Source organism: Trichosurus vulpecula, chromosome 8, assembly GCF_011100635.1.
Source record: "Trichosurus vulpecula isolate mTriVul1 chromosome 8, mTriVul1.pri, whole genome shotgun sequence".
In the NCBI taxonomy this organism is placed as follows: Eukaryota; Metazoa; Chordata; class Mammalia; order Diprotodontia; family Phalangeridae; genus Trichosurus; species Trichosurus vulpecula.
Genome location: NC_050580.1, coordinates 214,283,980 through 214,309,578, shown reverse-complemented (window position 1 = coordinate 214,309,578; position 25,599 = coordinate 214,283,980). Strand labels below are relative to the sequence as shown.

The following is a 25,599-nucleotide window of genomic DNA, read 5'->3' as shown; positions in this document are numbered from 1 at the left end:
ATTGGCGTGGAAGTAGATGGATAGAGAGTAGGGGCAGCTAGGTGGTGCAGTGGATAGAGTACTGGGCCTTCAAATCTGGCCTTAGATACTGCCTAGCTGTATGACTCTGGGCAAGTCACATAATTGTTTGCCTCAGTTTCCTCATCTGTAAAATGAGATGGGAAAGGAAATGGCAAACCACTCTACATCTCTGCCAAGAAAACTCCAAATGGGGTCATGCAGAGTTGGACACAACTGAAAAAAAATGACAAGAAGATGGAAAGGAGGTGCTAGGAGAATGGTGAGAACAGCCTTCTCCTACAAGACTTGTTGGATCATTTGCAATCTTAGATTGGATTTTTCATATGCCTGACTTCTCCTTAAGACTATTATAAACTCTGAAGAGATACAAGGCTGGATAAATCATTAAAAGACTCATTTTCATAATTTCTTCCCATAGAGAGTGAACATGTGATTGAACAAGTCTCTGCCAGATAACCAATTGACAGAAGGTAAGTTAGATCCTACCTAATTTATATTTCACTGTCAGTTTCTTCATCTTATAAATAGTTAATAATAATACCTGTCCTAACTACCCCCACAGGGTTGCTGTAGAGATCAAAGGAGATAATGGCTATGAAAGTGCTTTGTAATCATAAACCACAGTATCCACATAAACTATCTGATAATGGGTGAACATTCTTATTTTCCAGTCATCTGATGTAGACCACAGGATGGAGATCTAACCAAACCTGAAGTGTGAACTGTGCATGATTCTGAGCACCTGTGCTCATGAAATGCACCCAGATAATCCTCAACCACTATGAAACCCCACAGGAGCTCTTGGAAAATGGAAGATGAAGCAGCTTTGCAGCAAAGCACAGGCAGAAGAGATGAATTCTCAGTATCAGAGAACCTCCTCCCAAGTGCTCACCAGAGGAAAGAGAAAAAACCAGATCGGAGAGAAAAGAAGTACCTCATAGGTTTTGTCCTCAGTGCAGTCTTCAAACTTTCTATTGTTTTACTTCTTTCCTCTTCCTCTTCTTTTTCTAAAATTAGCAAGGATTTTCTCTATGGAAAGAGAGTGAAATACAGGTAGAATCACAAGCTGGTTCTCCTCACAGGCTAATAAAATCATGACAAAGTCACAGGTCCCAGGGATAACAACTCTGTTATTGACTCAGTTAATGAAAATACACCATGCGAAAAATTTATAACCAAGACTTTTTTCTAGATCAAATCCCAGGGCTACCAACTCCAAGGACCATCCAGATACTCCTGTTACATTAGGCCTCAATCATTTTAAGAATTCTGCAAGGACAAACTATGGTCTTGGAAGACTGAAAATGGAGCCTAGTATCTATCTCTTGCCAGAGAGGCAAAGGACTTAAAACATGGCCAATAAATATAAGAATTTACTTTTCTTTATTATGCTTATTTTCTTCTTTTTTTCCCTTCTTTTCTTCTTCTTGCTTCTTTTCTTTCTCTTTCTTCCTTCCTTCCTTCCTCTCTTTCTTTCTCTCTTCCTTTCCTTCTTCCTGTTCTTTTTCTCTGTCATCAATGAGTTCCTCTGCTTTCCATTTTGAGGAGGGGCCCAAGCAGGACATACTTCAATACCACTCCTGGAGTACCTCTTCCACCCCTCACTTTGGTTTGCTGTCTTCTGTCATTAGTATGTAAGCTCCTTGTATGTAAGGACTTTTTTTTTCTTCTTATATTAGCTAATATAGCTAAGCACAAGGCTTATTAACACATAGTAAACATTCAATAAATGCTTGTTGCCTACCTGTCTTTTGGTTAACAAAACTTTATTTTGCAGGGAGAGGAATGAAAACAAATGCTTTTTAATTGGAAAAATAATAAAATTAAATTTCAATAAAAAGGTCCTAATCATAGCAAATATTTGAAAAAAGTCAGAATTTGGAAATATTTTAAATATACTGAAATAGATAAATAAAAATGCACCTTGTAATCATACTGCAATGTAGATCTTCTGATTGTGTAAAATGGAGATTAAATCCAGTCAGACGCCATATTTCTAGCCATTGCAGTCTAAAAAAGAATTCTACTTAATACTGTGGGAATACAGGGAGCAACCAAAGAGAGGTCAAGAGGGCACCTGAGATCAGAGGGATTTTGTTACAAAAGTTCAGTGAGATTCCTCTAGAGTTTTCCCAGACTCTCACGATCACTTAGCCCCAGAGGAAAGCTGGGGAAGTGAGGATACATATATTCAAATGTGCTTGCTCTCTTAGGGTATAAAAGCTCTTTGTGAACAGGTAATAAGCCTCATTCAATCTTTGTACAGGGCCAAGTGTACCACCATAGAAAGTAGATACATTAAATTTAAATTCTTTTTTAAAAAAAAATCAAAAGAATAAATTTGGCCTCATCCATAAATATAGTCCTCATGGAGGACTACCCTGGGGGTCAACTTCTTCACTTGAAGATGTTAATTCAGGCAATGAGGATACTTCTGGCATTACTTTCCAGAGGTTCTTTTGAGAGCTAACTCAAATAAACAAGCTCATAAATTACCCCAAGAATATAATAATTAAATATGCCAAAGCTAATGCTCATAGGTTGACAGACATATTGAGAGGTCTGTGCCCTTCCCCTCCATTTCAGAGGACCTACTTTTTGTTTTTACAAATGTTAATTCCCATTCTCCCATAAGCTCTTACGGATACAATATAATCAATTACTTAAAGACTATGAAGCTACTAGCTACTGTTTTTTATGCTTCAACTCAACCCATGCTGGACTAAATTCAGTTTTACTACTTTTATTAGTATTCTAAGAAAATGTTTGCTTGAGGAACAAAGAGGGAAGGATAGAGAGGGCTTCACTTAATTTATGTAAATTTCAATAGTCCATAATCTCTTTTCTTCTCTATTACTTTGTCACTTAAAGGGAGGCTATAGTTGTTTTTAGTAAATCTGTGTGATTTATATACATATGCGCACAAGCAGTGGCAGTGTCAAATTTAAAACAATTTAAAGTCAAAGATCACACTTTCCCCGCTTCTCTTTAATACAAGTATTTCTCTTCAAAATAGGGAAGAGAGGAGACCTGAAGGAAATGACTGCATCATCAGAATCCACAAAAATGGCAAATAATGTGACAGCAAATTTAGAAGACTGCTCTGTGATGTTATTACTCCTAGTAAAGCCATCTTCTTGCTAGTGATGCTGCTGGACAGCTAGCTGTCAGTATGTTACAGAAAATGAAGGTGCCCTGCAGAAACAGCCACTGAATTCCATCACTGTTTCTTTGAAGCTCATTCACTGGAAAATTCAGCACATAGCTAGTGAAGAACATTTACTCTCCCCCACAGGTGAGGCAGTTTTAGATAACTCTGAATTTGTAGCTGAGAATCAATTCATTTGTGAACATGACCTACCTGTAAGACTGAATTGAATCCACAGAGTAGTAACAAAAACAAGCCAGGTGTTTTTAATAACTCATTTGATAATCAAATATCACAAGCAAACACTTTGCATTCTTGGCCATGAATACTGAATATAAACTGTAATAATTCATTCTTTTCAATATCCTTCAGCTAAGAAGAAATTTAATTTTGCCTCGATGGAATTAGGGGCTTTAAGAAACAGTTTTTATTGAAAGAGAATTTAGAATAGAGCACTGCTGACTTTCTCTTAACTCAGGATAGTGTGCCCTCTTTTGTATACAGGAAGCTAATAAATTGACATTTAAGACAGAACCTATTAGGTACAAACACTTTGGGGCAGGAAAGGGCAAGGGATGAATTATACACTATTCTAGCATGTCTTTAGGACCAAAACAACCCCCAAAAAACCTATCAGATAGTTTCAAAAGTTGGCAAGCTTCACATTAAGATAAAATTTTTCATGATTGGGGAGTGTTTGGACAAGTACCCAAGTCACTGAGGCCCATTATTGCTTGTGAGATACTCATCTTCCAATATAAACTGCTATGATAATCAAATATGAATGTGTGTGTGTGTGTGTGCGCACAGTCAGACTTTATGGTGTACTATTCTACACATAACAAAATGTCTTTTTTCGTAAGTGATGGGGTAGTTGGCAGTCAGATGAAAGAAACTTGGCAAAACAATTTTGTTGTCAGTGCGGAACAAGCATATGCGTAAGCTGTGGGCAACTGAGGCACTAATGACTACTCCCATACTATGGAATAGGACTGAGCTCCTGCAAAAAGTAGCTAGAAGTTAAGGAGTATTTCTTCAGTTTGAAATAAATCATTCCTTAAATATTCCTGTATTTAATGCCATCTCTTCTCTTGTTTAATGGGACTGACTGTATCAAGAATACAGACCGAGAATGGTACACATCAAACCTACAAAAGAAGGTACACAAAACCTATACAGCTGAATTTATTATACTATTATTTACTCTTGAAAAGAACCCCTCAATAATATGTTGGTTTATAAAGGATGAAACCTGCTTGCTATGAAGCTTGAATAAAATAAGTGAACCAGGTCAACACATAATCTTCACTGGGAGCAATTCCATGCCCAATCCATGAGACAAAGGAGTGGGAGAGCAATAACACCACTACCACCACCATCAGATCTGAGGTCACTCTCTGGGCATGTAGGGTCCTGAGGGTTGTCTAGTTCTAGAGAATAAGCTCATTACAAATATCTTTTTTATGTCTTCTCTCACCCACTCCCCACCAGTATTCAATATGAATCTCAGGTAGTCATCAGAGAGATCAACCAGAGCTGTTTGGAGTTTCAGATAACCTGAACAAAAAGGTATAAATCCTACCTGGTATCCCCTGATTTCATAAATGACATTGACAGAATGGAAAGTGTACTGGATGGTGTAGGAATCTAACATCCAAGTCTTGCCTCTGCTACTTGGGAAGGCAACAGTATTCTTAGGAACCTTAGGTTCCTAGTGTGAAAAAATAGAGGATGGGGAGTTGGACTGGATTATCACTAAAGGTCCTCTCCAGCTCTCCCGTTCTATAGTTCCAGATCATGAAACACTGATTACTTTTGTTCCTTGGTTATCATATAGAGCTGACCCAATCCATTGAAAAGGCACTGTGGTGTGTTTTTGGCAGGATAAAAAAAGAGGGAAATAGGGTAAATGTAAAACACACCTCTGATGTGTCCTTTGAAGTTCAATAGTATTCAATTCCAAGATTTTGAATCAAGTACCATAATGCTGAAAGCACTCATGAGAGTGTAACAGGTACCCAAAGAAATAGGCAAGAAGCAGTGGGTCTCAAAGAATAGACACACTTCAGTATACTGCAAACTGTTTAACGTAGGACTCAGCACTCATTTGTGCCAGAAGAGGCATAAAATAGCCCATCTTTAATATCACTTTGCCTAAAATTTTGAATAAAAATTCTTAACTACGATATTTTTTAAATCACAGAATTTAGCAAGAAATTTTAAACTCCTAGAATTTTAAATTCTTACTTATCAAAAAGAAATTTTTTCTGCCTGGTGTTAACACTGTCTTAATAAGAAAGATATTTTCTATCAATTTCTCTTGTCAAGAGCCTAATTTGAGAATTACGAAATCTTTTGTTTTTACAAATATAAAATGCACATGGCAGTACGTCACTACCATTGCCTGGACAGCTACAGAGACCTTTCTGATACTCCATAAGAATGTTTCACCTTGTTGGGGCCATCATTAACATGCTGAAATCATTCCTTTCTGATCTTCTTTTCCCCTCTTAAAAAAAATTAAAACAAAAACAACGTGGGGGCGTGATTAGTGACAATTACAAAAGAAACAGATTTAGTCTTCACTTTTCTGTTTTATTCTCCTTTACCTATTAGACTGGAAACCCTCAGAGAGGAGACTTACTCTTTTACTTCTGGTATTGCTCACATTTGCCAAACCAAAAGTTTAATATACAACATACAGTATTATTATATTTATAGTATATTATTATATATTATTGTGTAGTATTATATATTGTTATGTATTGTATTTAATAGACAATGTACAAGAGCAGTAAAACCATCCATGAAGGAGAATGCAGGACATGTAAAAACTTAAGCCTTCTAAACTCTAGCAAAAATGTGAACCTATCATAGTCTGTTTTAAACTTTTGCAACAGCAGCAAAATACTGAGCTTTCTAAATAAGGGCAGATGAAGATTTGGTGAGCATAATGTTCAAAGCTTCAAACAATGAGAGTTTTAGGAAGGAAAATGAGCTCAAGATTACATTTTAATGATAGAGAACACATTTTTTCCCTCCATAGAGGATTTCAAAGATGCAGGGTAAAAATAGGAAAAGCAACTTTGACGTAAGCTATTACAGAAGGATGTGTTATGAACTACAAATTGTCTGATAGGTAGCCACTGACAAGTTGGGGTGGGTTGGGGAGGCAAAAGATTATATTCTACAATAAGCCACCCAAACATTTATTATTGGTATTTTCATTTAAGCTACTGAACATGAAAATTTGGCCAGTTCGTTTCTGTTGCATGTTTTATGTTTAATTAATAATATGCTTGTTCAACTACTGTAAACCCAGAATGGAGAGATCTACATGCTTAAAATATATATTTTGGGAAAACTAAGTACATGGTACTAGGAATCCATGTTCCAAAAATATTCCCAAGGACATTTTGAAGCTGTTCAGCTGACTTTTAATTTTGTCAGTCATCCTGATATTTCCTCGTGTTTTATACTCCTGGAAGAATGCATTGGCATTCTTGAAAGAAGCTGCCTGCTTCTTTAGAGGGTAGAAGGATAAAAAGACCAGCAATCTATGAATGGATGAGACCATGGAACTCACTCCAAGTAATAAAGGAAATATGAAGCATTAGTGTAAGAATTCAACTTAACTATATTAAAATTGTGTTAATTTCCCAGGTGTTGCCATGTATCCTGATGAGTAGTCACAGGGATGCAAGCTAAAGATGAATGTAAACCAAATTTCAGGAGATTAAATTTCCTGTTATAATATTAAATTCATATTTTATTGCATGCTTTGACTTAGAACATATTGGAGAAATTATTTTACTGACTTTTTAAAAAGAGGATCTTAACATGGATTGTAGAGAGAAAATACCCAAGTGAAAATCTTCGTAACTGATTCTAGGCTAATTACTGTGCAATGATGCTCTGTACTATACTTGTTTTTCCCCACTGTGTCATAATACATAAAATGTACCTACAGCAGCCATAGAGTTTAGCTGATCAATATAGAATTCAGGCCAACTTGTAGCTCCCTTGTTTTCTTCCTGATCCTAAAAGGGAGGAAAAAAAAAAGACAGCAAAAATTAGATAACAGGAGAATAACAGTATCTAATAGATGTTTATATGTACATAATTCCAGGGCAATGCTATGAGTTAATACATGACATTCCTTTTCCGAAACATCCAGGTAATTTAGAGTAAAGCACACATACTGAATCAATCCTCCAAAATGCCCAACCGACCAGGAAGATGTTCCTGATGCCATCCCCTCAGAGAAATCTACAAGTGTGAATAACATAGCCCCTGAAGGACATCTTCTGGTTTGCATATCACACTGAAATAACACTAATACATTTTAGTTGGTAAATCAATTGTTGTTGTCCTTCATTCTCAGAGCAGAACATCTCAAAATGACATCACTATGGTGGGGTGAAGGTACGGTGTGTATGACTGTGGCTGGTTATATTAATACTAGTTCAGAATGTTCTATCACAGGTTGGGCATAAAAAAATCCATATGAACATTTGGAGTGGAGATGTCTCTGAATTTGCACATCTCATGTTTCTTTTGAGCTCCTGCACGGTAAAGCCATATCCTCAAAGATGCTTTTCAAATGACAGTCCCCTTAAGGCAATGAGTTTTATTGAATGGTCAGGTGGTCTCTAGGTTCTGAACCACATCAAGTACAGTATAGTAGGCTGAATAAATATGAATAAAACTACAAACAAAAAAATTGTCCTCAATTACACTTCAGGTTTCTCCATCATCATCATCATCACCACCACCATCATCACCACTACCACCACCACCACCACCACAATCTACATTTAAATAGTGCTTGAGTGGTTTTCAAAGCACTTATATATGGTTTTTAGTTAGTCTTAATAATTCTATAACATGGAAAGGTATTGTCACCATTTTACAAACAAGAAAACAGAGAGAAATTAAGTGATAAACTCAAGGTCACCTGGATACAAAGTGGCAGACCTGGGAATAGAGTGCACTTTTCACTATTGAAGGTATTACCTACTTATCCCCTTGCAACAAAGTATTCTTATATTGGTTATTCAGCCTCCAGGGGACAGTTTGAAAAAAAGATTCATTTGGAGGTGGCTAAATCTCCTGCAATAGATAAAAATGGGGTAAAGAGGAAAAAACACAGGATTTAGTCATCCCTCAAATGAAAAGTAGTGAGCTCCCTACATCTTGGTAAAAGGGTATAGTGAAGAATAGTGTTAGATTGACTAAAGTGGAACATACAGCAGATTTGGGGTTAGAAGTCAGAAGTCAAGGTCCCCATCGAGTTACCTGATCCTAATCCTGACATAAACCCTAAACCTGCTTCAGTCTCCCTTCCCAGAGACTGACAAACTAAAAATGGCCTCAGGATAACTTAAGTCCTTGGTGCTGCTGTGAACCACTGGGAATCATTAGGGCTAGGGCCTGAATGGGGGTAGGGATGAGTGAGATGGGAATTAAATGTATTGGTCTATGGCTCCGAATATTCCAACAAACATTTTTATTAGAGATGCATGTTTAAACATAGGAGTTACGTTAGTAAAATTATCTTTCATATCAGAAAATAACACTATTTTGGGGGATTCCTGAGCAATAGTGCAAGTGTAACTAAAATCGGAAATACAACTGGAGGTCTCTTCTAGGCCCAAGAGTACCATACAAACTTATAGCTTGGAAAAACAGAACTCAGACATTCCTTTAGTTTGATAGTTCTATATTTTCCTGTTTGTTTTCTCTTTTTAAAATGTATTAACTTTTTTTTTGGAAAAAAAATTTGTGTTCCAAATTTTCTCCCTCCTTGGTCCATTGAGAAGGAAAGCAATATATTAATTATATGTATGAAGTTATGCAAAACACAGTCCTATATTCTCAAAGAGCAATTAAATAGCTTCTATTAAACATTTCTGGGGAAAAATAGAACTGTGCCAATGGTTTACTATTTAATAACGAACTAGTAGATGCATTTATAACTTGATTTAATAGCTGAAAATTAAGGGCAACACTATGAAGGAATATGGTTTGGAACATATTATTACTATTATCATCATTATCCAACTCCAACTACCTATTCTTTGTGACCCCATTTGGGGTTTTCTTGATAAAGATACTGAAGTGGTTTGCCACTTCCTTCTCCAGTTCATTTTACAGATAAGGAAGCTGAGGCAAACACAACTTTTAAGTGACTTGCCCAGGGTCACACAAAGTATCTGAGGTCAGATTTGAACTCATGAAGATGAATATTCCTGATTCCAAGTCCAGTGCACTATCTGCTGAATCACCTAGCTGCCCCACAAAACACTTTACTGTAAATAAATCTCTTGAGACACATCTATTCTGAGAAGGAGGAAAATAAGTTTCATTTTGATGCAGTCTCAAGTAAAAGGGCTAAGCATACAGGTACACGTGACTATATTAAGCTGGTTAGCAAATCTGCATTCAGTAAGGTCCATGAACTGTATTTAGAAAGTAGGTACTAGAAGATTGAACAAACACTGGAGAAATAGCTTTGATGTTGGACTCCATTACACTTCAGAGTGCACTGGACACAATTTTCACATAAGCAAACAAAATGGCTGGATTTGTGGCTTCGATACCAGTCCATAGCCTCACTCCTTTTGTCTTTTTTACCCCTCTCTCCAAAGAATTACTAGTTCAACTTCAGCATTAATAGGGTATTTGAGAGGCCCAAATCCATAACTATTCAATGGAGTTTGGAGATACAAAAGCATAAAATGGTGCTGAGCTGAGGCAAATTTCCAAAAGTCAACCAAAATCATTTGTACATCAGAGATCATGTGAAGGCCTGCCCAAGTTAAGCTCTACTAGTCATTGTTATAGGGGAGAGGTTCTAAATCAGATAAGCAAGATGAGTGTCTGTACTGAGAGATTCCTTTACAAGTTGTAAGCATGCAGTAATCTAAACAGATTATCAAAAGTAAACTAGATACTGTAGTCAAAACAGAAAGGAGGGGAGGGAGGGAACCCTCTGTAGCTGAATTTGAGGTTGTCATACAAAATAAAGGAATTCAGATGGAAACCTTAATATGACTTTCTCAGTAACTTGCTTCGTTGAATGTATATGTCAAATACAAATTCTACATGAGCCTATGCCTTCTAAACTCTTTCTGAATGGCAAAGAATGAATTAACTAATACCCTTTCAGAAATGACAAAAGTTCTATCCCTTTTCAGTTTGATTTTTTTCCCCTCCCTCCTAAATCTCTTCATCTTCCAAAACATCAACCCTCTCAAAATATCCATTCCTTTAATCTACCAAGGTGAGTGACTAAAGAAAAGATGAAAAAAGACCATGTTTTGCACTTAAATATGAAAATATTCTGTGGTTGAGTACATGTATACTCTCTATTCCTTGATTCAGGGAAAAGGGATCTATCCAAGGTTAGGTTTTGAGGTTAGCTCTCTGAGGAAGTATATTTACATTTGTCTAAAGAAATCACATAGTTGGTGTGGGCTGCCCCAGAGCTTAAATAATCAAATATCCCATTTTTATAGGGTTATATTGCTCTTGCTTACTTTTACTTAATGAACGGAAAAGTTCTAGTATCTTAGTAATGTCTCTCTTTTTAACAAGTTTTATTGATGCCTTTTCTTTTTTATATCAAAGCGATCTTGGAATATGCCCTTTCCCTTCCTCCTCCACCCAATAAGCCTTCCTTTACATCTAAGGGGAAAACAGTTAAACAAAAGTAATACATTGACTACATCTAACAATATAGTTTCCCATCTTTCTAAGGAAAGGGAGTATTCTTTGTGTCTCCTGTCAAGAAAAGCTAAGTCATTATAATTAAACAATTTCCTTTTATTGTTCTTTCCATTTACTATATTACATATGTAGGGTTTCCCCCCTTGGTTCTGCTTACTTTACTCTCCATGAATTCACAAAAGACTTCCCGTGATTCTCTAAATTTCTCATATCAATGAGCAGGGTGATTTCAGAAAAACCTGGAAAGACTTACATTAGCTGATGCAAAGTGAAGTGGAAAGAATCAGAACATTGTACACAGTAACAGCAACACTGTGTGATGATTGACTGTAAATGACTTCGCTATTCTCAACAATTCAACGATTCAAGACAATTCCAAAGGACTTATGAGGAAAACTATCCATATCCAGAGAAATAAGTGATGGAGTCTGAATGTATATTGAAGCATACTATTTTTCACTTTATTTTTTTTTGTCTGTGTCTTTTCACATGACTAATAGGGAAATGTTTCATATGATTGTGCATGTATAACCTATACCAAACTGCTTTACTGTCTCAGGAAGGGAAGAAGGAAGGAGATAATTTGGAACTTGAAACTTTAAAAAATAAATGTTAAAAATTGTCTTTATATGTAATTGGGAAAAATAAAATATCATTTAAAATAAATAAGTTAATGAATAGATGGATGGATGAAGTTCTCATATCAAGCATTGTCTGATGGCACAATAAAATTCCATTATATTCATCTAGCTATTCTCTAACCAATGAGCAGATATTTTGTTTAGAAGGTAGCTAGGTGGTGTGGTAGCTAGGTGGTGTATTAGCTAGGTGGTGTAGTGGGCCTTTAATCAGGAAGACCTGAGCTCAAATTTGTCCTTAGTCACTTGCTAGCTTTGTGACCCTTGGCAAGGCACTTAACCTCTATTTGCCTCAGTTTCTTCTACTGTAAAATGTGAGTGGCACCTACCTCATTGGCAGGTGCTAAAACCAAACTCTTAAAAAAAGAAGAGAGAGAATACTAAGATATGAGAATTTTTTCCATTTATTAGAGTTGTAGTGAGGATCAAATCAAATGAGTATTTGGAAAATGCTTAGCACAATGGCTGGTACATAGTAGGCATTATATAAATGCTTATTTCCTTCCCCCTCGTTTCTGAGTTCTCTTTACCATGGAAAGTACCATTATGAAGATTTTGGGAAACAGATGAGACTTTTCTTTCTGTCCTTGACCTCCCAGAGGCATATGCTTAGCAACGTGATCTTTGGGTCCAAAGTTATGGGAATTGATGTAAGTATATGAATATGTATATGGACATAGGTGTTGTCTAATTCCAAAATGGTTTTCAGAATGTTTAGACCAATGCACAACTCCTCCAAGGGAATGCCTATCTTTCCATGGCCCCTCTACTACTGACTATATCGATCTCTTTGCCAATTTGCTGGATGCTAGGTGAACCTTCAAAGGTGTTTTAATTTGCATTAATCTATCATTAATAATTTGGGATAATTTTGGATATGGTAAATATTTTGCAATTCTCTTCAAAACTACTTGCTCATATCCTTTGATCACTATGATGTGTCTCTTTTAGCCAATGTACAAGTTGCATGATTCTACATAGAAATATAAAGTTGGTGGCAATACAGCAGTACTAGCATACTTTGAGTGGTATTCACATCTACACATTAAGCCTTTTGTTCTCTATCACATGGCTGATACAGCCAATTCTCTTGAGAAAAGACAGATATGCAAGGACCTAGGGCTACTACAAGAAAGAGTCATAAGAATTTAACAAATAAATAAGCAAAATGGCAGTAATGATCAGCCATTAAAATTCATGTTGATGAAATACATGAAATAAGTGAAAATACTAACATTCAGTGAATGCTACTGAAGCAATTTAAATATTTTTAAAAATAATATTTTAATAGTATTTTTGGAGAGACCATACTTGTGTTTTCATTAGTACAAGGAACAAATAGTGAGGAAACACTCTTTATCAATGCAGCTACGTGACTGTTCTTGCAGTCTTAAAAGAGTACCCCTGTGGCACTGACAGTTTAAGTGACTTGCCCAAAGTCAACCAGCATAGGCTGATTTTGCCTATTTTTCCTTGCTACAGGAAAAGGGTTTAGTAGTTGTGGGGAGGACAGAGATATCACAGAAAGTCACACTGGACTGATATGGCTGATGTATTTAGCATTATAGTTGCTCAAACTGGCATAATCATGTCCCTAAAAAGCTTCTTATATGACAGAATATACAAAAATACAAAACAAAATACCTTACACAGAGCCAATAAGTGCAAGGAAAACTTGAATCCAGGTCTTCCTGGCTCCGTGGCTGGCTTTCTATCCACTATGTCATATTCTCCCTAGTATTTATATATTATGTAAATAGAATTCCATATATGATTTACCTTAGAAATATCAAAACAATACCCCTTTTCTATCATGTGATCCAACGAACAAACTTTTAAACCAAATTCTTTCTAGGGCTCTTCTTACACACTGTTAAGAATTCTACTAACCTTACTTGTATCAACTGACCTGGAATGAAGAAAAAAAGAAAAAGTAAAATCTACACTGGACACACCAAAAGGGCAGTTTTAAGACTTTTATAATGGCCATATTTCTGTAAACGAAAACAAGATGCAGCTGAACTCAGATGAAAGGCAATGAAGGCAATTTGTTCCCCCAAAAAGGATGATGAAACACAAATCTTTTCAAAAACTAGGTGCATGTGGTGGTGGTGGGGGAAGTAGTGGTGGTAATAAATGCTGAATATTGCACATGTTGTCAGATATGACCCATATTGATTTGATTTTACTTTTTTCTTTGCTATATGCAAGGAAGGATCTGGAGTGGGGTTGAGGTGGGGTTGGGGTTTCAGGAAAAGTCCTACTGGACTGACAACTTACAGAGTGTTAGCACTTCGCTGGCTCAAACAAGCATAACCACATACCCAGCAAACACTTTATAAGGCACAGAAGTATGCAACAATATAAAAGAAATTACTTCATCATACCTCACCATGTTTTGTCAAATCTTTGACATGTTTGGCATGTTTGCAATTTTTAGCCTAGCTGGTTAGTAAATTAACACATTTTAATATATCTATAAACTCTTAACACCATGTGGAAATCCAATCAAGGGCGTCAATGACCTTTGCTGCCTCACATCTTGCTCCCAGATTTGCTGCTACCAGACCAGTTTGTCAGAATGCTAAAGAGCAGGTTTTAATATAACCTGCTCTTGGGAAAACAATCAAAGTGTGTTTATGATTTGCAATATAATGCTTAGTGTGAGACTACAAAGGAGACCTCTGCTAGAAATCAGTATTTACAATGTAGAGAGAATCACGGGAAGCAAGTGATAGGCAGATTCTGGGATTTCAGTCAGAAAAATATTCTTAAGTAGGAAATACACTAATGAGAATAGTATACATTATCTTCTAGAAGAAAGTTATTCTGTTTTTCCTTACTCACAGAAAGAATAGCCATATGTGATCTCAAAATTACATCAAAATCATAGGTTGAAGAAGTTGACTACTGCACAGTATTGAGTTGAAAGACTTGCAAGAATATCTAAGACTGCCAAATTAGTATGAGATCCTTCAGCATACTTTCTACTATAATCTGCTTCATGAAATAAAAGTTTCTGGAGGGATTATATCTTTGGAGTGAGTCAATTTTTTTTTTTTGTGTACTCAGTGCTATGTTTCTGGCAAAAAGTAGGCATTAAATAAATGTTTACTGACTGACTGATTACCAGAAAACTACAGGACAACACGCACAAAAACAGTGTCAGGCTTTAAGTATCTTCATCGCTAAGATGACAGTGAATTAATGCAGGACCATAGGGCTGCTAGAACTTCTTGATCTGTATTTGTGTTAAGTAGTGGGGGACAGAGAGAGGAGAGAGCCATGGACATGGTAGCAGGACAATGTGGATTTCAATCTGACACCTACTACCTCTGTGAAGTCATTTAATTTTTCATTTTCTCACCTGTAAAATGGGAATAATAATACCCTCAGTGCCTACCCCACAGGGTTGTTGCAAGGCTCAAATGAGAATATATGTAAATTACTTTTCAAACCTTAAATGTCAATGATTACTATCTGCGCAAAACCTGAAGGAGAAAGAATTTCACAATTTCCTAAGGAGATACTGGATCAGAAAAAAAGAGGGAAAGATAAATGCCAGTTAAATAAAGAGGAACTGATCAACCTAAAATTATTAGTGCCACAAACATGGCTTATTTGTGCAGATGCAACATTTTGTACTTTACACCTGCAATTTAGTCACATATGGGAAATGATGAATGATCCAGAGGAGTTTCCTGTGTTTTGGTGATGGCAGGATATTCATGTATTCATCAGTCAAGGGTCTGCTAAAGATGGAAACATAATTTGCTTGAGTCGGCATGGAAGCTACAGGGCAATGAGGTTCCAAGAGGAGATAAAAGGTGTTACAGACTGAGCCACAGAATAAGTGATAAGTGAACTTATCATTACATCCATGTTCTTATACTCAGTAATGTGAGTTTTTTTCTCCTCCTTATGGCTACATAAGTGCATTATTTTTCATTTTCCAAAATCCATCTATGGTGCCCTAAAACCCTTAGTACAATATCTTTCTTCCATGAAGCTCTTCAAATGACCCTCAATAAGGCAATAAGGTAGCCCTTCGGCTACCTTAATACTGAGGTCTCATGAATCATACACATCATCTTTCCATGTAGGAATGTAAACAAAACAGTTCAACTTTAGTAAGTCCCTTGCAACTTCTTTTTCTTGATTACCTTTTCATGCTTCTCTTGATTCCTGTGTTTGAAAGTCAAATTTTCTATTCAGTTCTGGTCTTTTCACTGAGAAAGCTTGAAAGTCCTCTATTTTACTGAAAGTTCATATTTTGCCTTGGAGCATGATACTCAGTTTTGCAGGGTAGGTGATTCTTGGTTTTAATCCTAGCTCCATTGACCTCCGGAATATCATATTCCAAGCCCTTCGATCTCTTAATGTAGAAGCTGCTAGATCTTGAGTTATTCTGATTGTGTTTCCACAATACTCAAATTGTTTCTTTCTGGCTGCTTGCAGTATTTTCTCCTTGATCTGGGAGCTCTGGAATTTGGCAACAATATTCCTAGGAGATTTCTTTTTGGGATCTATTTGAGGAGGCGATCTGTGAATTCTTTCAATTTCTATTTTGCCCTGTGGCTCTAGAATATCAGGGCAGTTCTCCTTGATGATTTCTCGAAAGATGATATCTAGGCTCTTTTTTTGATCATAGCTTTCAGGTAGTCCAATAATTTTTAAATTATCTCTCCTGGATCTATTTTCCAGGTCAGTGGTTTTTCCAAGGAGATATTTTACATTGTCTTCCATTTTTTCATTTCTTTGGTTCTGTTTTATACTATCTTGATTTCTCATCAAGTCACTAGCTTCCACTTGCTCCAATCTAATTTTTAAGGTAGTATTTTCTTCAGTGGTCTTTTGGACCTCCTTTTCCATTTGGCTAATTCTGCCTTTCAAGGCATTCTTCTCCTCATTGGCTTTTTGGAGCTCTTTTGCTATTTGAGTTAGTCTATTTTTTAAGGTGTTGTTTTCTTCAGTGTATTTTTCAGCATTTTTTGGGTCTCCTTTAGCAAGTCATTGACTTGTTTTTCATGGTTTTCTTGCATCCTTCTCATTTCTCTTCCCAATTTTTCCTCTACTTCTCTAACCTGCTTTTCCAACTGCTTTTTGAGCTCTTCCATGGCCTAAGACCAGTTCATGTTTTTCTTGGAGGTGTTTCTTGTAGGCTCTTTGACTTTGTTGACTTCTTTTGGCTGTATGTTTTGGTCTTCTTTGTCACCAAAGTAGGATTCCAAAGTCTGAGACTGAATCTGGGTGCGTTTTCGCTGCCTGGCCATATTCCCAACCAACTAACTTGACCCTTGAGTTTTTCAGTGGGGTATGACTGCTTGTAGAGTTAAGAGAACTATGTTCCAAGCTTGGGGGGATGCACCAGCTCTGCCACATCAGCACTCCTCCTTCCCCAAGAACCCCCAACCCGGACTGGGCTTAGATCTTCAGCAGGCTCTGCACCCCTGCTCTGATCCGCAACTTAATTCCTCCCACCAGGTGGGCCTGGGGCCGGAAGCAACTACAGCTGTAGTTCTGTAGCTGCCCCACCTCCACCGCCCCCGGGGCACTAGCCCAAATGAGAACTCCTTTCACTCCCGCATCTTTTCCCACTAACCTTCTCTGTTGCCTTTGGTGTTTGTGGGTTGAAAAGTCTGGTAACTGCTGCAACTCACTGATTCAGGGTGCTAGGGCACACTCCACCCTGCTCCTGGTCTGGTTGGTCTGCACCACCCCGCTCCCAGCTCCATGCAGGATAGACCTCACTCAGAGACCATCCAGGCTGTCCTGGGCTGGAGCCCTGCTTCCCTCTGCTATTTTGTGGGTTCTGCAGTTCTAGAATTGGTTCAGAGCCATTTTTTAATAGGTTTTTTGGAGAGACTTGGCAGGGAGCTCACATTAGTCCCTGCTTTTCAGCCGCCATCTTGGCTCTGCCCCCCAAGAATTTCTGAGTTCTAATCCAGTCTTAGATACTTCCTACCTGTGTGACCATTCGCAAATTACTTAGGCTTTGTCTGTCTTAGTTTCCTCATCTGTAAAATGCAGATAATATGGCTTCTACCTAACCAGGCATACTCTAAGCATAAAATGAGATAATATTTGCAAATAATTTTGCAAACCTTAAAGTGCTATATAAATACCAGCTACAATTATTATATCCCATGCACTTTGGGCATTAGAAACAGTGATTCATGAGTGATCAGAAAACAATAATTACTCCAAAGCCTTTGAAGGAAAAGGATCAGAAGTTCTAAGCCTTTCCTTTTAAAAAACAAAAACAAAACCATTTTATGGGAGAGATGTACATGTAAAAAATGTCAAGTTTCAAGATTTAGAGCAAGTCTATGGATTGTTCTGGAATTTAGGACTGGGTTTTCTGTCTAAGACAGATGCAGCAAGTGTTGCTAATTGAGATAATACTATTTTTTTCTTTGATTTTTGACCTGTTAGAAATTCACAACAGTGTTTAGACCAACATAATTCCCCACTGTAGAAGACATAAGAGTCTTAGGATATGAGGATATCATTTAAGTGGTTAGAGGAAACTCCAGGAGATAATTTAGATCCTATTAGACTAAGATGTGATATTTAGCATTTACACAGGACTTTGAGGTTTGCAAGTGCTTTACATATGTCTACTCTTTTGATGTCTACAACAACCAACTAAGGCAGAAAGAATTGAAATGACTTGCCCAGGATCACACAGCTACTAAATTTCTGGGGAAACGTTCAAACTCAGACCTTCCTGACTTCACATCCAGAGCTCTATCCACAGTGCCACCAAGCTGCCGCGTTTTTGTCAATATTATTTATGTGATATTGGGCTTCCTAAGAACTACAATCATTAATGCTTCCTTCACATCTTCATCTAGCCCCTGAGTATCTGGCATCATTCTTTCTTTATAGATAAACTAAATCACATAGCACTTTAAACTTGTAATGTTTAAAGTTGATAGAGTTAAATGCTATTTTCAGATGTGTATGATGTTGCCAAATTAATTAGAGGCGGCATTCTTCAGTAGGTTTTTGGTATGTGCTGCTAAGAGTTAAAGCTTCCTTTCAGACTCAGATTTTTCCCATTGAGTTTACTGGTATTCCAAGTATTGAAGCTATCACTAATGATTTAGGGAAACTGGATATTGCTTAAGTAATGGCAATATGTTGAGTGAATAATACCTAAAAATAGGATCCCAACAGGTTCCACCACCCTGAAACAAAGCCTTGTGTCTTCTTCACAGGCTTTCCCATAACGTCCAGTGTCTTGGCTGGCATTTGTCATCACTGGAAAATACCAGTGTCCCTCAGTACTTCCTCCCACACTGTTACCTGAACCAAATTTACTTAAGGAAAATATAGCATATTGCTGCAGTTAGGAAGAGCTGGAGGAAAGGGTGAAATACGGGAACCTCTTGTAGGATCTCTTCTAAACTGAGATTTCTGGAGATGAGTCTCTCTGTTGTGCACTGTCAGGAAGGATGTAGGATATGCTTCAGAGACAGGGAGGATGGTAAAATCATAGCACCTAAGACAAAAGGAAAGTGCCAGAATTTTTTCCAGGCTGTCTAGTTTCTTATTAGTTTCTTCCTTCTGCCACCAAGTATATAGAAGAAACAATACCTCCATCATTACCAATTAACCAGTGAAAGACAGCTGGGTGGCCTAGTGGATAGGGAACTGGTCCTAGAGTCAGGAAGACCTGATTTCAAATTTGGCCTCAGACACTTACTAGCTACGTGACAAAATCTGTCTTAGCTTCCTCATCTATAAAACGAGGATAGTACTTAGCACCTGCTCCTGAGGGTTATTGTAAGGATCAAATGAGAGAATATTTATAAAGTGCTTTGAAAACTTTACAGTACTTACACATGCTCTTAGCTATTATCGTTAATAACAGCAATAATAATAGCAAATCTGTAGGCAAGTCTAAAGGATCCATTAGTCTATCATTCTTTCAGAATTAAGATGCGTGCCTGATAGTCCAGTAGACAAACACTTAACTATGTCCAAATCTTCTTACATGACTATTACTATGGAAGAGACCAAAGTATAGCCCTCAGGCAGCTTAGGAACTTAAGTTTCACTAGGAGAGACACAAGTCAAAAACACAAAACAGCTATAGAAGAGGGCTAGATTTGAAGTTTAAGGTTTAATCTTGGCTCTGTTACTTGGGAAAGTAATTTCATTGGTCCTCAGCTTCAGTATCTTTAAGATAAGGGATTTGAAGACAAAGAATCATAGAAATTATCCAGCTCTAATGCCTAGGACTTAGTACACACAGCAATCAGAGAAGAGAGAAAATGCTTAATACACCAGGACCAAGTGATGGGCATGTTCTCTGCAAACACTGGGTACTTATTTTTATAGCACTAGCCTTTGAAATAAAGTTAGAGAATTATGAGTCACCAAATTGAGTTCCTTCTACTCATGAAAAGGAGAGAAAGAAATGAACTGAAAGCTGGAATAAGGTTTTAATATGCTTTTGTAGAAAGTCTGCAGGCTATACTGGAACATTCATCAGGTCTGAGATCAGAACAATCACACAGTTACTGCCAAAACAGATGATAAATGGTATCACATAGCTTCACAAACCAGTCTTCTTTATCATGAACTTAAACAAAGCAGGAAATGAGGTATTTTTGCTCACTTGGAAGGGGTAGAGATTGGGTGCTGATTAAAATGAAAAAAAATATATTTAACCTCTTAATACAATCACTAGCTGAATTTGAAAGTACTACCTACTACCCATTAGCTCTTTTGCACCAAAGTTTAATGATAATTAAAAAAAAAACCTGATCTGAAAATGTTCTTTTAATTTCCTTGTTGTTCTCCATCCCATCTCCTCTCCGCCCCCTCCCCCCCTTCCCCCCACCCAGTTAGGGAAAGACTTTTCTTCTACTTAAAAAGTTAGAACTACTCCAAAAACTTGTCATTGGTATGATAGGTAAATCCACCTATGTTGGTCTGTAGACATCCATATTCTCTGACACACAGATAAAAATAAATCATTTGTATATGTAATGTGTATTTTTATTTCTATGCATCCTATCATCCTCTCTTACTTTATAAGCTCTTTAATTCTCTGAGAACAGGGACATAATTCATTTATCTACCTCCCCCAGGGCTTATCGCCCTTAATAAATATATAATGAATTCATGAATACAACAAAAGCTAGAAAGACTTTCTATTGACAAAAACATGGTTTTACTTGGAGGTAGGGGTAGGGGTGTGAAGATGGGAATAAGACACAGCATAGAGGAGATGCTACTACTTCCCTTGGTAACCTATTTCTATACTCAAGGGCTAGGAATTCTTAAAAATCCTTGTTCTAGAGGTTCTAAAGAGGTAGAGTGGCAGGATTGAAAGAATGTTGGAACTGAATTCAGAAGACTTGAGTTTAAATCCCACCTTGGCCACAAAATTGCAATAGTGAATAAATCACTAAATCTCACTGAGCCTCAGTTTCTTAATCTGTAAAAATGGAACAACAACCATTGTCCTATTTCCCAGGTTTTTTTTTTAAACAAAGTGATTTGTGAATTGTAAAACCATAGGAAAATGTGGGCTATTATTAACAATAACACTGGCATCATATCTAGTATATATAATATATACATATTTTAAAGCTATTTTAAGGAGCTGCTTTATGGTTTGTTTTTTAACTTGCATATTGCTCACAATTTGATGTCAATTTTAAGCATCCTGTAATTCATCAACTCATTCTCTCCTGGCTACACACTGCAAATAATTAAAGTTCAGGAATAACTTAAAAAAAAACTCTTGTTCTGTGAGTTAAGACTGACTTCTCTTATTCTTTAAGTTGGAGAACAGTTGGTTACTATTATCAATCAATACCTGCTTATATACTTGAAAACTTATTAAGTCAATGACCTCTTAACCTACTTTCCCCAAAGAGCAACAGTTCCCACTCAGCTGGCCTTTCCTTATAGTTTTCATCTTTCAAATGCCATGAATCCTATTTACAACTCGCCCAGCAAAGCCTCTACACGTTATATGTGAGAATTGTAGAGGAGAGCAGGCACAGAGACTGAACATGGAATTGTTCTTTCGGAGCACAGAGGCACCTCAGGAGTCACCCAGTCCAACCTCTTCATTTACAGAAGAGGAAACTGAGGCCCAGAGACATACCACAGTGCCTAAGGATTGTCTCCTCTTACCTTTTCCTTCTCTGGGTTTGGAGACCAACATCTGGCCTTCAAGGCAAGTAAGAAATGGACAGGAAGGAATCGAGAGACTATAGAAACTGAAGGAGTCTGCTACTCCCTCTTATACTACTTGGTCCCGGGAGGCAGGAAACTTGAAGGATTCTATGCCTGTGTCTACCCCTATGTAACCTTGGGCAAGTCATTTTATATCTCTGGGCCTTCATTTTCTCATCTATAAAATGAGAGGTGGCTTCTTCAGGGTTGTTCCAGCTCTAAGATTCTTTGATTCTAATTTAGACAATTTTAGACATCCTTGGAAAGGTGTAGCTAGGTGCTGAGCCTGAAGTCAGGAAGATTCATCTTCCCAAGTTCAAATCTAGCCTCAAGCACTTATTAGCTGGGTGACCCTGGGCAAGTCACTTAACCCTATTTGCCTCAGTTCTCATCTGTAAAATAAATTGGAGAAGAAAATGGCAAACCACTCCAGTATCTTTGCCAAGAAATCCCCAAAAGGGGTCACAAAGAGTCAACTATGACTGAAAAACAACTGAAAGAGAAGTGAAAAATCTTACTGCTCAGCAAGATTGCTGCTAATACCAATTCATTTCCTTATTGTAATGCTGCTCACAAATCCAATTTAAGCTTCGTTGAATAGGTTTATAAAACCTCAGCAATAGAACTAGTCTGGTCCAAGTACTTAGTAGTTGCTAAATTTTCTCTCTCAAAGATAAAATTCAGTTCTTACACTGAGCCAGCCATCAATCCCCTCCCATAGTATACCTGCTGGTAGTCACTTATTTGGATATTGGAAATAACTGTATCAGAGGATTTATATCTCTCTTCCATTTCCACCATCCAGCTGGTCCATTTGGCAAAGGTATGGAAAAGAGAATTGGCTCTTTTGTTTTTAATTCAAAAGCTTTCACGCGTATTCCTTCAAATCTTGGTTCTGACAAAACTGGCTCCTCCTGCCCCTTCTCACATAGGAGCACCTCTTGACTCCAGCAGCTGAAAGAACAACATTCTAACGTCTGTTTGGGACACAATCTTAATCTCTGTCCCAAAGTGACAAAGAGGCTTCCTCTTTAGAAAGGAATCTGATGGAGGGGTTTTAAAAACCCAACAAAAGAGGAGGCAGCAAAATGAAAACTAGATGACCCTTCCTGATAGTCTCCCTGACTATCTCCCATTATCACTGCTGGCTTTGGTGCCCAATGCAGAGGCCCTGCAAATAAAAATGCCCTCAAGCTGCAAGCACTTCACGACAATTAGGACGGCTAATGCTCATCTGTGGAAATGGCTGTAAAGGATTCTTGAAAATGGTTTAATTTAGCTGAGACCAAACATGAACCTGGCAGCAGAGAGGGAAAAAAAAAATTCAGTTTTTGAAAACAATCTCAAACAAATTCAAGTATAACATGAAGAGTCACTTAACAGTTACACAGGTAGGTGGGTACGCCAGTGGATAGAGTGCTGGCTGGGCCTGGAGCCAGGAAGACTTAAGTTCAAATTTGACCTCAGACACTTACTAGCTAGTGACCCTGGGAAAATCATATAACCCGTCTGCTTCAGCTTCCTCCACCGCAAAATGGGGGTGATAATAACACCTCCCTCGCAGGGATGTTGTGAGGTGCAAATAAGACAGTAAGATATTTAATTATATATGATATATTTAGTTTATATGTGTATAATATATATTATGTGTAATATAATTAATTTATATATTTGATATATTTAATTTCATATGGTACCTGACACATAGTAAGTGCTTAATAAATATTTGTTCCCTTCCGCTCCCATAATTAACCCATTCAACTTTACATTGTCTACTATTCTGAAATCCTTTCCCCCTTTACATTATCTCAGTTCATGCCTTTTTGCCAAACCGCAACCTTAAATTACCCCTGCCATCTACTTCCTCTGTTCCTACATATTGCTCACCTGTGCTGGAAGTCACACAGTCACATCACTGACTAGGTTTATGACCAAGTTTTTGTTACCTCATATCAAATGGGTCCTTGTTGCCATAAAGACAATCCTTCTAGTTATCCCTAGTTTACTCTCTATAGCACAGGTTCTAAACTTAGGGTCTGGGAACCTGGGTGGGGAGGGGGGCAGGGAGAGAAGGAAAGAAGGAAGGAGGGAGGGAGAGAAGGTGTGTGTCTGTGTGTATATAAATTGTCCTCCATATATTGCTCTAATAAACATGTGTGTGTAATCCTATGGATTTAAAGAACCATTCTGAGAAAGGGTCCGTAGGTTTCACCAGCCTACCAAAGGGACAGGAAGGAAAAAACAAACACCACCATTAAGAATCCCTGCTCAGCTTTTTCGCAGCGGGTTTGCCGCCAGAACACAGGTGTTGTGAAAACCATCGCTAAACTTCCAAAAAAATGGGCAAGGAAAAGACTCACATTAACATTGTCATCATTGGACACGTAGACTCTGGCAAGTCCACCCCTACTGGCCACCTCATCTACAAATGTGGTGGAATTGACAAGAGAACCATTGAGAAGTTCGAGAAGGAGGCTGCTGAGATGGGAAAAGGCTCCTTCAAATATGCCTGGGTCTTGGATAAACTGAAGGCTGAATGTGAGCATGGTATCACTATTGATATCTCCCTGTGGAAATTTGAGACCAGCAAGTACTACGTGACCATTACTGACGCTCCTGGACACAGAGACTTTATCAAGAACATGATTACAGGCACATCTCAGGCTGACTGTGCGGTCCTGACTGTTGCTGCTGGTGTTGGTGAATTTGAAGCTGGTATCTCAAAGAATGGGCAGACCCGTGAGCATGCCCTTCTGGCCTACACACTAGGTGTAAAACAACTGATTGTTGGTGTAAACAAAATGGATTCCACCGACCCCTCCTACAGCCAGAAGAGATATGAGGAAATTGTCAAGTAAGTCAGTACCTATATTAAGGCTGAAAACTAAATATGTTAAATAAATTAAAAAAAAATAAAATAAAATTGAGAACCAAAAAAAAAAAAAAAAAAAAAAAGAATCCCTGCTCAGTAGCATTTCCAGCAGTAGCTATTTCAAGTCTTTCCTTCTCAGCAGAAAACCTCTTCTAATCCAGGCCACTGGCTCCTGACCTCTCTTGTCTTCTCTAACCAAAACTTTGACAGGATCTACCACTTTCTCAATCTTTCCTATAGTCTTTGAGGAAGAGGTTGCCCTTGGCATTGTGCCAAGGCAACCCCTCTAGGCGAACCCTTTCATCCCCATCCCTCTTCTCCTTTATCTTCATTCTTTTACTATCTACTGGCTCTGTCGAGCTGCTACAAACCCAACTAATAAGTGTCTAATGCCAAATTTGAACTCAGGTCTTTCTGACTCCAAGTCCAATGGTCTGTCCCCTATACCACCTAAGTGCCTCAACAGTTGCTCAAATGAAAATGACTTGAAGAGAGAGGCAAGCAACTTCTTGGAATCCAAGTACATCTAGAAGAAATGAACAAGTCCTGTGAGTGTCCTTGCGTTGGACATTCCTGCGTGTTTTCAGTTCGGGGCTTTCAAGAGGTTACTGGTCAATTCTTTCTATTTTCACTTTGCCCTATGGTTCCAATACATCCAGTTAGTTTTCCTTTATTGTTGTTTCATCATTTTTTAGTAATGTCCAACTCTCCATGAATCCCTTTAGGGTTTCCTTGGCAAAGATACTGGAGGGGTTTGCCATTTATTTTTCCAGCTCATTTTACAGATGAGGAAACTGAGGCAAACAGGGTTAAGTGACTTGCTAAGGTCACACAGCTGGTATCTGAGGCAAGATTTGAACTAATAAAGATGAGTCTTTTAGGCCTGGCACTCTATTCACTGTGCCACTCAGCTGTCCTTTATGCTTTCTTGGAAAATGACATCCAGATTTTTAATTTGATCATGGTTTTCAGGGAATTTTATAATC

The 25,599-nt window shown here is 37.7% G+C and overlaps 1 protein-coding gene across 3 annotated transcripts in view; it reads right to left on the bottom strand.

Annotated features, from left to right (window-relative positions):
• The window catches only part of DAAM1 (dishevelled associated activator of morphogenesis 1), a 223,212-nt gene that overhangs the window by 73,071 nt on the left and 124,542 nt on the right, over positions 1-25,599 (bottom strand). For all 3 annotated transcript variants that reach the window (XM_036734415.1, XM_036734418.1, XM_036734417.1), the window contains exons 4-5: positions 7,138-7,209; positions 956-1,050 (exon numbers count right to left, since the gene is read on the bottom strand). In XM_036734415.1, coding sequence (XP_036590310.1) covers positions 956-1,050; positions 7,138-7,209 — 167 coding nt within the window. The remainder of the gene's footprint in view (positions 1-955; positions 1,051-7,137; positions 7,210-25,599) is intronic.